This window comes from Pelmatolapia mariae, linkage group LG4 (genome assembly GCF_036321145.2).
Source record: "Pelmatolapia mariae isolate MD_Pm_ZW linkage group LG4, Pm_UMD_F_2, whole genome shotgun sequence".
NCBI lineage: Eukaryota > Metazoa > Chordata > Actinopteri > Cichliformes > Cichlidae > Pelmatolapia > Pelmatolapia mariae.
This window is the reverse complement of record NC_086230.1, coordinates 28,387,860-28,401,251: the sequence shown is the minus strand read 5'-3', so window position 1 is coordinate 28,401,251 and position 13,392 is coordinate 28,387,860. Positions and strand designations below refer to the sequence as shown.

The window sequence follows — 13,392 nt, the reverse complement described above, 5'->3', positions numbered from 1 at the left end:
ACGCAACGGTGAGGACTGGAAGTCTAATTAAAAACACAGCGCCTTTCCAGCAGCTGTGGCCCGGCCCAAAATGGAATCACACAGTCGTATAGTCAGAAGAGGGGGAGCAAAAAAGCCGCAGAGCAGGGGGTATAACGCTATCAGGACACTACACAAAGTTATATTCTTCAGTCATATCTCAAAGCCTCTGCTGAATTTTCAAAAGTTAGTCCATTCGGAAAGGAAACTAATACACACTTGCATTACATACTTTGAGTCAGGCACAGCACAAAGTGCACAGCTTGTAGATTAATCCAGATCCTTCTTACCAACACAGGCCTTTGAATCCTCTCAGTCCTCTCCATACCTCGTTTGCCACACTCGCCACACCACGGCAAACCAAGGGGGCAACGCCAGAGACCGCCGACAGAGTAACGTGTATATCGTGGGACCTAGTGTGAGTGTCTGCCCATTAGCTTAACAAGTGCATGGGTGTATGTGTGTATTTGTGAGTGTATGTGTGTCTGTGACAGGAGAGAAAGCCAGAAAAGAGTGTCGTGCGCCCGAAACTAAGTGAGCGCTCTCTTAACCTCCAACCCTTTCGCACACACACACACCCTCACACACACATATCCACCCCCCACCTCCACAACCCAGAGGAACGTGAACCTTGTGTAGAGGAAGGGAGCTGGAACTGGCTGGGGGTCAGGTTGCAGGACTTGTGCTACATTTGCAAACTGGGGAAATATATTTAGCCCTGGCTGGGCAGAAACAGGGACGTGAACACACTGAGACCCAGAAGGAGGCTTGGTATGTAGTCGTCAGCCATTCAATGCCCCAGCTGACGTGGGAGAAGACTGGGGCAGTGCCCAGGGAAACCCCCTCCCCTCTCTCTTTTTTGCTTCAGTCCCCCTTGCCTCTGTCCTGATCTCATTCTTCCCAACCTCTCTCTAGCTCTCTCTGTCTCTTTGTCTATCTCTTGGAAACAGGGGTATCAGATGAGGAATTAATATGGATATGAGCAGAGGTAAAACAGACAAGAGAGGTAGTCAGTGCAGCATTAGGGAATGGAGGACATGAAGAGCAGCGATCTGGGCTGTGACACTTTGAAGCAACTGGCGCTTGATGACTCGAGCCTTTGAAGTATCTGTTGAATAGTTACCGCTCATACCCCATGAATGTACCTTCTACATTTTAAACATTATCCAAAATAGGACACTATTAAAAGGCTAAAAGGAGGCAGTTGGAGAGCAGATACTTGTAGGTGGAGGTAGCGGGTAGAAAAGTCTACTGTGTCCACCAGAGGGCAACCTTTGACACAATGACAGGGGCTTCTTTATGGCTATAGGCCCCACCACCCCTTCCTGACTTGTGTTTGTAACCGGTGACAACAGAGTCAGCTGAGGGACGGTGAAAAAACAGAGAGCTGCTAACACATATACCAGCTGGCTCCTCGAGCAGCCAAACACAGCAGCAACTGGGGCTCTCTGCTGGGATTCATATGTCAGATCTGACAGGAAGACGGCTTGCATCTCTCCGGGATCTAAACACTCAAAGTCTTCATATATGGCAACCAAGTCAGGATTTGTCTATGGGAAGATTAATGGGTCTTGGTATTCTGACGTCAGAAATGAATCTGTGTTTAAAGCAATACCACATGCAAGTTTGACTTATTTTACTTTTTAAATGATTCAAATAGTTTTTAAGACATTCAAATTGTGGATAAATTTTTCTATATGGCTTCTTTTTGATGAGTGAAACATATTCCAAATATTGCAAAACTCTAACTAACTAACTAATTGCAGGTCTCGTAATGCAAATTTGGTCCCAGGACCACAGGTATCATGATCTGGTTAACCTACTAAAATATGTCATATCTTTGCTGCACAGTTTTGCAATGAACTTTGCACTGAGGTGAGTCTTACTCAGGTGGAAGTTCTCATGTCACAATGTTGCTTTATTCAACAGCAGTTATCAGTTAGTTATCTATCACATTAATCACACAGAGTATGCTTCTGTGGAGTGTAAATGATGGGATCCTGCATATTTAATAATGAACTCACAACGCTATTCCATCAAGATAAAGCTCACATCTTGCAATATAAATTTGGTTATCAAGGGCCTGCAAACTGGAAGATCATATACAATCATGTTAAAAAGATCATTTTCATTTGACTGCAGGGACTACTGTGAGAAACTAAGCATAGCTTGAGGTAATAAGTTGAAGTGATTATTTTTTGGTATGACTTTATCAGTCTCTCACATCATTATGGGGCAATTTTGGCCCACTCTCCTTTACAACGTTGCTTTCGCATATTGAGGTTAGCAGGGATTCGTGTATGCACAGCTCAATCAGGTGGAGGTCCAGACTTTGACTGGGTCATTGCAACACCTTGATTCTGTTTTTTCATAGCTATTCTGATAAAGATTTCCTGTCTTGCTTGCAATCATTATTCTGTACCATGACCCAGTTTTGACTGAGCTTTAGCTGTTGGACAGACTGCCTCACATTTGACTCTAGAATACTTTGGTATACAGAGGAGTTTGTGGTTGAAATCATCACCCCCCCATCTCTGTGCTGACAGTTGGTATGGAGTGTTTGTGCTGATATGCTGTTTGGTTTTTTGCCAAACATGACAGTTTGGATTATGATCATCATCATTATGATCAACATCTTTGCTTTGGTCTGCCCAAAGGATATTGTTCCAGACGTCGGGTTTACTCAGATGAAACAAAGAGACTTTCTCCTGGGAACCCTTCTACATCAGTTATACTTGTTCAGTGTTTTTTTCTTATTTTACTGCCATGAACTTTACCATTTAACAAGGCAACTACATTCATTGGTTTTAGTACCTGAACCTACTCTCTGTATATGATATTTGTTGGTATATCAATAGCATTGAGTGTAGAGTTCGTTGAGCAAGGCTGGCCCACATCAGCTGGTGGCTCAGCCGATACTGTTCTACAAATCCAATCTCATAAAGAGCCACCTGGTTTCATTTTATGCACAGTTGCTATGCATCTCCAACCTACCTCCACCTCAACTCCAACTTTCATGCTTTGTCTGGTATAACAAAAGGACCTTTTGTGTTTTATCCCCACTCTGTTCTGTGCATCGGTTTGCTGCTGCTCTCTACTGTGATTTGTATGCAGACAAGCTCAAGGATAATATTTCAGTAAAAGCACTAATTGCATGCTCACTAAAGTAATGCAATAGTTAGTATTCTAACAGTGTACAAAAGATATGTTGTTTTACTCATTTTTCTAGCTCCAACAACTCAGAATGGCTTCTGGCATTTTCTGTCCTGTAGTAATTGTTGTTCAAGATTATTGGACTCCAAGTCCAATATGAACACCTGTGTTTTACTTGTGGGCAGGCAATGTAGACATACCAGCACACAAGTATAAATACAAACAACAACATTGTCCAATACTGTAGGGATCGAACCCTGTACTGTAAATTACACTTCATGGTTTACACTTAAGCATGTGGAGAGGTGGGGAGGCCCCCCCAACAGAGCCAGACTGCCAAATATTACCTCCTGCAGAGGGAAATAGAAGTCTTCTTTTGAATATAGTCATCCTCATTTAGCAGATTTTTTTTTCTTTTAGTTTGTTTTCTTTTTAAACCTAAAGTCGTATCAGCATCGGCTTAAAAACTAAAATACTGGACATCACTGGTGATTAAATCCGGAAAATACAATTGGTTTCATTCTCCGTAAGAGATGCTTCATGTAGATGTTTAGGGTTGGAGAGGAATAGGAAGTTCAGGCTGGATTTCACATTGTCCGAAGGATCTTGTTGTATCCTTATTAGAAGTCATGTTTTTATTATAACAGCCTTTCTAAATTGATGTTGCATCATGAAGCAGTGATGACTGTGTCTGTTTTTTGGGTTGTTAATTTGACAGACATTCAGTGTACAGCAAGTGTACAGGGAACAAAATTTCACTGCAGTTGGTTCAAAACAGGGTGGAAGTATAAACATCTATGCTAAATTTATAAAAATATATAGAATCCAAAATTACCACATAAAATGCAATGCTGAAAGCAACCGGTGAAATTAACATATAGAAACATGGTATCCAATTAGATTTCAGCAGTCTGATGACCTCGGGAAAAACGCAAGTGCATAACCTAGTGGTCCTGCACCGAATGCTGCAGAGCCTCTTTCCAGCAGGGAGAACAGTCCATGGTGGGGGTGTTAGAAGTCCCTGATGAGGGTGTTTTGGCTTGAGATCATGACATGATTGATCCAAAAAGGTGAACATATGCAAGTAAAAAGTATTCTGTTTACTGACATCATCACCAAATACTACTGGAGCAAATTCAATAATCCCAACTTCACACAACAGCAGCCGCAGCAGCAGACAGTCCCTGCCTGTATTCACACACCTGAAGACAGAGTGTGTTTTTGTTGAACTTGACACTGCACAAACATGTAGGCTGCACCCACACACACACACACACACACACACACACACACACACACACGCACAAACACACACACACGAGCAAACACAACCCCATCTAAACATGCTCTCCTTCGTCTCTCCATCCCACTGTGCCTGCACACAGGGAGAGATTCAGTAGCCCGGTTGCCATGGAAACCAGGCCGAGTGTACCAGCCGCTTCACTGTTGGCTGATTGTGGCTCTCGTCTATTTGTGTGTGTGTGTGTGTGTGTGTGTGTGTGTGTGTGTGTGTGTGTATGAGAAAGAACGAGTGTGCACTTGCGTAGGTGTGTGTGAGACTGTAAAGCCTATACAGGGCTCTGCTTTCAGTTGTTCAGCTAATAAGGGCTATATGTATGAAAAACCTATATAACGCCTTTATGCTTCTTTTTCTGGAATAAACACCTTTAAAAAATATCTTAACATAGTTTAAGAAATTGTGTGCATGCGTGGAAACACTCCATACACGTAACAGTTGAGTTGCTAAATCACTTTTTACATTATGTGCAACATTTTGACAGCTCAACATCAACCCTGACAACTCTGATGAGTGGATCTGATGTGCAGTAGTGTAAGGCATGGGAGCATATTTACATCATGAAGCATGAAATCATCCTTACTATGTAGGTAATGCGCTCGTTATACAGCTTGGGTGATATGAACCCTGTCTACCTGTAGTCCACAGTCACAAAGTTAATGAAGAACAAGGCAGTGGGAAGGGGGGTATGTGCAGGCAAGGGATGTGGCTAACCTTTAGAAACCACAGGGGAGTTGAGCTCCCTGTGTTCACCACACGGCAGTGAGATTTTTTTTTTCTGAAGAAACACCAGTACTGAACAGGTAAATGTCATTCAGCTCGCGGCGCATCATTTCCTCTCTCAAATGAAGAGGTCAGGTGGAAAAGGGGGGCTCATTTAGCTGCGGCGCAGCGTGTCTTTGAGAAATGTCACAGCCAGACAAGGACTGCTGCGTGGGTCATGAGCGTGTGATACCCAAACCAACTCCTTCAACCCCCTGAGGAGAAGAAATGTTCACAGCTGAAGAAGAAAGGCTTCTTCAGTCATTCCGAGCAGGAACATTAACATCTGCAGCTGGACAAGTTTAAAGCTATAACTTGTTCACTACATGCATTGATTGACAGAAAAATCCATGTATACACACATCAACAGGCCGGGAGGGGTCAGATCAGAGGGCATTGGTGTGGCATGAGTAAGACTTGGGGATTGGGATTCACAGTCGGACCTGGAGGAATCTGTCCAGATGTCTCTCAGCTCAAACTAGTTGAGAATAATGCTGTGACGCATAGCTGCATCCACAGGGGTTTTAGTAAGATATTATCATATCATGAATGTTTATTTATATAGTGTGTGCTGCCTGTGACATGCACAGGTAAAGAGAGAAAGAACTGCAAACATAAAAATGTAACCTACTCTTAACTCTGCAATAAGACACTTATTGGTTCCACACTTATCCTAGCTGCCATAACAATTTTTTTTATTAAATATTATGTTTGTTTATTAGACCTCCTGTGTACAACCATTACACTTAAATTTATATGTATGGGATAAAAACTATATTTTTTTACTTTGAAGAGAATGAAATATAAGTAATACAGAGAAAAATATACAGTGAGAATGTTTAGAATCCAAAACTGTTTCTTGTTTCTGATTTTCAGAAACAAACAGATTATGATGCAGTAATCCTAAATACTTCTGATAACTGGGCAATTTATGTTTCAGAAAAACATGTTTTCAGTGCTCACATTTCAAATTCAAATTCAAATTTTATTTGTCACACACACAACTATACACAGTATGACATGAGGTGAAATGCTTATAGCTGTGCAATGCCCGACCATTAAATGACAGTAGGTTTACAGTAAAATATACAAATTTACAGGTTACTACAAATTACAGATTTTAACTTAGAAATTTACAGTAAATTTCTAAGTTAAAATCTGTAAATTTGCTAAATTTGTTAAAGTAAAACTTTAAATGGGTGTTAAATGGATCAATGATGTGTTCAATATAAATATATCAATCAATCAGTATCAATATAAATATGTTGTAAGTGATGATGATTTTCCAGATAATATTACTTATCTGGAAAATTCACATATTCAAATAGTTTGTTTTGTGTGACTAAAACAAAATGTGACCAAAAATGTGGTTTTGGTTGTTTTTAACAAGTTGTTTTTTTGTTTTGTTTTTTAAAATAAAAGTGTCATTGTATGGTAGTTGTGAAAAACTATGATACTAAATGAATGAGAGGTTAAATAGAATATCTAACTACACAAGGATCATGGCAGATGTTTTCAGTTACTTGTGGATGCGGTGGATAAATTTATGTGCAATAAAGTCACCCATAGATATTGTTATTATACACATGTTAAACTGGATGAGGATTACTGTTGGCAGTGTAAATGTAACCTTCTGCTGTATCTAAACAACATTTTTGCAGGCTTTAACGCAGCTTTGCAGTCATTGTCTGGCAGTGGAAGACTCAGATTGGGATTAATTGTAAGGGCTAACAATTTCCATGGAAATTCTTATGAGCTTTGGACAGACTTAATACAAAGTATTTTTTTTCTTTTTTTTTTTTAGTATATGTGCTAAACTAATAGTACTACTAACTCATTTTATCTTCTTATTTTTTTTTCATTCTTTGCCCTGTTGTGTTTGACACTTTTATTTCATATTGTACTACAGATTTATGTTAGCTATTTTTTTGGTTATAATATGTTCACTGTGTTGTTTTTTGTATTGATTTACACATTTAAATAATCTCTTGTAACATTTCAATTTGCACATGTTAAAAAAAGGAAATAAAAACTTTAATAAATTCAATAAACTATGAGTTTTCATTAGCAACTCTTGAAATGCAAAGGCACTAAAAGTTCTCACTTGATTCCATTAAACTTGTAATTCTTCATTAAACAAGATGAGGCCAAGTCTGGCACCCTCATTAAGTCTGAGGGAAGGATTAAGTGTGAAATGTTACCTGTCGGACAAAGCTGTTTGAGGTGGTGTCAGATGAGGTGCTTCCATCTGAGCGCTTAAATCGGCTCTTCCTCTTGGCGTACTTTCCCTGAAGGTTTTGAGAAAAGAGAAAAAAAACAGAAAAAGTTTAATTATGTTCCTTTACGATAATTATCTTGACATATTTCTTGAAAAACCTTGTTTCCGAGGAGCATGGCAGCCATTAACATTTGGCGCAGCGTTTGTAAAAGCTTCTGAATATGATCAGGCGGTTAGATGGAGCCAGAGATAAAGCAGCCCAAGTCCCAGACCGCGGAGGAAGTCGAGCAGAGAAAATGTGTCCAGCGTGTTCGTGAACTGCCTTCATTACTTGTCATTTTTCATATTCTGATGCAAACTGGGACCTTGTAATCTGATTGGTAGACCCCTGGCAAACGGCCTGTCCGGGTTGTGCAGAGGCCACACATTGCATTATGAGCCCACCCTGCCCAGATTGTCATGGGAACGCAATGCCGACTAATCGCATTTGTCTGCAATCAGAAGGATGGCGTTGTTGTTTTTTCAGCATGAAAAGCAAACTGCTGATAAGAAAATAAACATGGTCGATTAATATACAGAAATGACATGCTACCACATAGAGAGCACATTAATATACACCTTAGGTAATCATCCTCCTGCTGCTGCATACGCACAGGGGGTATAGCTCAGTGGTAGAGCATTTGACTGCAGATCAAGAGGTCTCCGGTTCAAATCCGGATGCTCCCTAGTTTTCAGCATGTGTAAGCAGGAACAGCTGTGGCATTTCCCATTAAAGGACTGCACGGGTGTGTATTTTATCTTGTTTACAAAGATCATCTGCACCTGATGTGATTCCTGAGAAAAACACACTAAACGTCTATTTGATTCGTTTTCTCTTTTTTTCACATTAGTTTACAAAACAAACCCAACAGGAAACTAGCTCGAGACAGCCACTCCAAAACACTCACTTTAGTTTCTAGTGAAAACTATCCTCTTAATGTTAACTATCACAGGGCAGAATAAACTATCTCTCTTTCAGGATTGCTTTCCCCATAATCACAACATACCTCCATTACAGGTTCTGTTTATAACAGCTTTTTATATTTTTTCTATATTCCTATTTTCTTGTGTTCTTTTTGTACAGTGTGTTTAGTGTATGAACACACTGTACAATACAATAACACCATAAAAGAGGTCATGATTGCTTCAAACAGCCTGAGGGAATTGGCTGTGGAGTTTCTATGAAATGAGTAACACGGGCTAATTTTAGCTTAAAACTTATCAGTAAAATTAAAAAAGGATAAAACTGCCTGGAATAAAAACTTGAGTTTTCCTTTTTTGCCCTTTATTTGGATCCACAAAAGCATAAAGCAATAAAAACTGATATGGATTCCAATAGTATTTTGCTAGTGACTGAGATGCAATTGGCTAATCTGTCCATGTTAGCAGGCTGCTAATTTGAACCAATAAAAAGCCAGCTTCACCAAGAGATGCAAAAGTGAAAATTTTGTTTATTTTTATACACATATTTGACAAATGAAAATGAAAGAATTTTGTAAATAAAAACAAAAATGTGATCATCATAAATATTTCCAGTCTTGCTCGTGACATGAAAAGATATGACTTATGATTAAAAAAACCATAAAAAGTCAAAAGAGGTGTGAGTTTTCTTAAAAGGATACACAAAAGGTCAGCAATCAGCATGAAACCCTAACATATTCTCTTCAGTGTCACTCTAATAAACCCTCTGTTTGCTTTATCGTTCCCATGAGAAACAACTGCATTTACCTGCTACTGTTTCCAATCAGCCCCCCAGATCCTGTACACAAACATGCTCACCATTGTAAACACTGAACAACTACCTCAAAACTTCCCAAATGTCAGTATATAGTGGCTGTTCTTGGATTGGCAGGAGGGATCCAGAGACAGATTAACTACAAGCCAACAGTGAGTGTCCTCGACTCAGTATTTTACTATCACTGTCACATTATGTTCAACGGGGCAAACCGAGGCCCTTGGATGAATGATGCTGTCACGCCTGCTTTTAAACAAACATGACCTGTTACACCAGCGCCAACTGGTGCGAACATAAAAGCATGCTGCGGCCGAGAGGTTTCCAGTGTTAACAAATAAAAGGGAACACATCTGTTACATGCTCCTCTCCAAAAAATCCAGCTCAGGAATCCATTTCAATCAATCTTAAGCCTCCAGCAGCGCAAAAAAATTATCTACAGAGCCTTCTGTGGTATGCTTGATTTAGTATTTTTGATGGGATAGGATGAATACACCACAGGATGTTCCACAGAAAAAAAGACAACCTCTGATGAACCCACAACAATCACTGTGTTTCACTGTTCGGCTAACATGGGTAGTGGGTTTTAATATTGAAATGAAATATGAAGTGTTGATACAATATATTGTCAATGATGTGGATGGGCAGCTGTACTTTGTGCTGCTCAGATTTAAAAATAGAGGATGACATCACTGCTGGCAAATCTGTCCACCTACACTGACTGAAAGAATCCAAGAATCATGACTTCTCTGAAGATGTGCTGTGTGCGTTCATGAAAATATTTTGTCACGCAAAAATATCAAACAGATATTGGTTTGTATTCGGATATTTAACTTATAAGAATATTCATAATCACAATGTCAGTCCACATCAGTAAAAGGCATATAGGATGTGCTATTCAGGGTGCTTTACTCTGCTTACAGTTGCTGTTTTTCTGTAAGCCGCTTTGCAACCCACGTTCACATCAGCTCATCCTTTTCAGTTTATCTGACTTTGTCGGTATTTTCATTAATGCCCCCTCTGTTCCGTGCATGGGTCTTGCTCCTGCTCTGTCACATCTCTGCAGCCCGCAGTCTCTGTGCATCAGCTGATAACATTTAATCTTGGTGCTGCTCACATCACCCGTTTGCTTGGCTGTTAGTCTTAGAGCGTCCAACTGGCAAATCCCACATAGTGAAAACACAAATGAAATTTCTGGCACAACTTCACCTACTTCCAAAGTGCATGGAGAAGGCTCATCGCCTAAAGACGCTGAAGCGCCAGCAATAATTGTATGATGAGGAACAACTTTAATACCTTACCATGTCAGGTTGTGGCCCTCATCAGGGTCACGAAGAACTATATTGCAGACAGCATTTCAAATAGCATAGGCATCCAGCATAAATAACCGACAATCCACTCAAATGTATAATGTGTAATTTAATTAATCCTTACGATTTGGGGGGAGTTATCATCTAACATTAAGAGGTGATTGTGTTTTGATATCCAGGCAGTAGTAAGATGTATAATTTGGTTGGATAGTCTCAGTTTCACATCTTTCTTATAACAGCAGCCGCGTACTCACTGAAACAAGCTAAACACTCTTCGTTTTCCTAGCGATACAAGACAAAATCCATGGTTCTTGACCTGTGTGCAAATATACTGTCATGTTTATCTGTTTTTCTTGGTAATGTTCTGTCCTTTGAGTCACATTTTGCTGCTACGACACACACGAAAAAAGTCCAACAACGGCTGTACTTTTAAAGGAGTTTTTAATGTTTCACCTGAACAGTTTTATAGAATCTGTTCTAATGTTTTGTATCATTGCTTGGTATGGTAATCTGCCTTTCAATAGGACCAGACTGGTAAGATTTTAGGGAAGACTCAGGTCCAGCTTCTTCTTTTTTTTAAATAATAAAATATCTGTATTGTTTGATGAGTGGACATGCCACAAATCACTTTCTCATTGGGGACAATAAAGTTAATATTGAACCCAAAAGTAGCCTCACAGCCCGATCCCACTGTTTGCTATGCTGGAGAAGCTCCTGTGCCACCAAATATGTCAGCAATTAAGCTGGTAAATTTTATCACATCTCACAGCGTGTGTGATATTATGTGCATACATGCATTAGCATGCATGTTTTTAGAGGGATCTCTAAGATCGGAGCCATGATGGAGCTGATTGCTGTCACTAAAGAGCAGAGAAATGCCAAAGGAAGTGGGATGGGAAGCTTCCTGCTGGTAAACATCCTCCCAGATTAAGAGTATAATTAAGGAGGGTGCTGTTTGTGAAAGCAGGAAGGCAGGGAGTATAAAGGGTGGAGGGTGGCACACTGAAAGGTATCATAAACATATTCCATTCTTTTAACCAGAACCTTCTATACAATATTATGCTCAGAGAGCCCAACTGATCTGCAATGTGACAGCGGTCAGCAGACACAATCTTTAATCTAAGCTGCCCTCAGGCTCCAAAACTGGATAATTTCTCAGCACACAGTTCATTTCTTCTTCTGTGTTAAAGAACTAGCTGGTGAGAGAACTCTGGCCATTTCCTGCAGGATATTAGAAATGTGTCTTTTCTTTCTTCTTCTTCTCTCTCTACAGCAGAAACACAAGTGCATATAACAGCATAGCCCACTGCAGGTCAACATGAACTTTACATCTAATCTGCCTGGCACAAGGACCGTGCCCATCTGTTTCTCACCACAGCCTCTCAGCAGATAAAGATCTGATTTCTAAAAACAGACATCTCACATGAGGTGAGAAGGCGAGAGGAGGATGGGCATAGTGGCACATTCAAAGTGGATGGAGAGCTGAGGGGGAGAAGTGGGAGTAAAGAGGAGAGAGCGGGACTTGGCAGGGTTTGAAGCGCTGGTTGTCTGTGATGGTGAGGTGTTCTGTTTTTTTCCCCTTCTCCAGAGAGATAATGACTGAGCCCAGCGTGGGTGTGTTTGTTCTAGATATTCTCATCTTTTTTTTCTTTTTTTTTGTCATCCATTTATGTCTAAACATGCCCACAACGTCATGTCACTTCCTAAGAGTGACCACTCTGTATTTGTGGCTGTAAAACAGGTGACACCATGGGGAGATAAAGGCTATCAATGAGTTATTATTATTATTATTTTATTTTATGTTTGTTTGTTTATTTGTTTGTGTTTTGGGAGGAGGGGTTACAAAATGTCAACAACATAAACCAACTCCACCTATGAAAAACTCAAGTCGCTCTTTCATATATGGAAATTATTAAATCCCCCCCCCCCCAAAAAAGAAAGAAGCTGGTCAATTCAACATGTTACTCGATAATTAGACATCAATTAAACATAGGCGTGGTTTTCCTGGGAACCCTCTGGCCAGACGGCATATAAACAAGCGTCACATCACAGTTACATAGCACAGACTTATTAACGCCAGCAAAAATTAAACACAGAACAAGGATGTAGCTATAAATCAAAATCCGTAGTGAGGAAAAACTAGAATATTTCATCCATTTCACTTCTTCTTAAAATCATTAATTTGACTAAATTCATCAGTGCAGCGTAAAAGAGCATCTCGGCACCCCGAAGGCAAATTTATCGACTTAATTGGAGAGCAACCTGTTAATCTTCAGAAGTGCAGCAGCTTTAATGTTCACCAGCATTATATAGAGTATGAATTCAAAATAGTCAACGTGTGATTTTTGACATAATACTCCCATAATATTTACGCTTTACCCTTTTGCCGTGTCTTGGTCTTACCTGTGTGTGTGGGTGATGGTCGAACATGTCCATTTGGATCTCCTGGGTTGAGGTCGAAGGCGTCCTGGACATACTACTTTTCTGTACCATTTGATTTAACTTTTTAAAAATCTATTTTCAGTTTCTAGTTTCGTGTGTTTACGATGGTGTCGATCGACTCATCTTTTATTTTATTTTTTTCTTCGGAGAGAATGAAGCCGCTGATGCGTCTAAGCTGGTTGATAATATAATGGCAACAGCTGCCTCCTTCCAGCCTATAGCGTTACACACTGTCGCACCAGGCTTTTACAAAAGAGTCAAGATATGGGTGTGACGCACGGGTACATCCGGTTATCCTGCTTTCAAAACAAAATTCGTAAAATAGGAAAGAAGCATCACTACAAGTATTATTATTTTTACCTGTTTGAAAGTTTTCGATGTTTATAGCTTATAGCACATGTTCAAAACTACGTTTGTTATG

At 39.9% G+C, this 13,392-nt stretch overlaps 1 protein-coding gene and 1 non-coding gene across 5 annotated transcripts in view; one reads left to right on the top strand and one right to left on the bottom strand.

Annotated features, from left to right (window-relative positions):
* cacnb1 (calcium channel, voltage-dependent, beta 1 subunit) overlaps nucleotides 1-13,170 on the bottom strand; it is a 39,572-nt gene extending 26,402 nt beyond the window's left edge. For 2 of the 4 annotated variants that reach the window (XM_063472294.1, XM_063472291.1), the window contains exons 1-2: nucleotides 12,933-13,170; nucleotides 7,432-7,518 (exon numbers count right to left, since the gene is read on the bottom strand). In XM_063472294.1, coding sequence (XP_063328364.1) covers nucleotides 7,432-7,518; nucleotides 12,933-13,022 — 177 coding nt within the window. In that variant the 5' untranslated portion in view covers nucleotides 13,023-13,170. Of the gene's footprint in view, nucleotides 1-308; nucleotides 411-7,431; nucleotides 7,519-7,606; nucleotides 7,718-12,932 lie in introns of those variants that run through there. The other 2 variants (XM_063472292.1, XM_063472293.1) reach the window with 2 other exon arrangements.
* Nucleotides 8,103-8,174, top strand: trnac-gca (transfer RNA cysteine (anticodon GCA)). The gene has a single exon. It is a non-coding gene; the product is annotated as a tRNA-Cys (tRNA).
* Nucleotides 13,171-13,392: the final 222 nt, after the last annotated feature.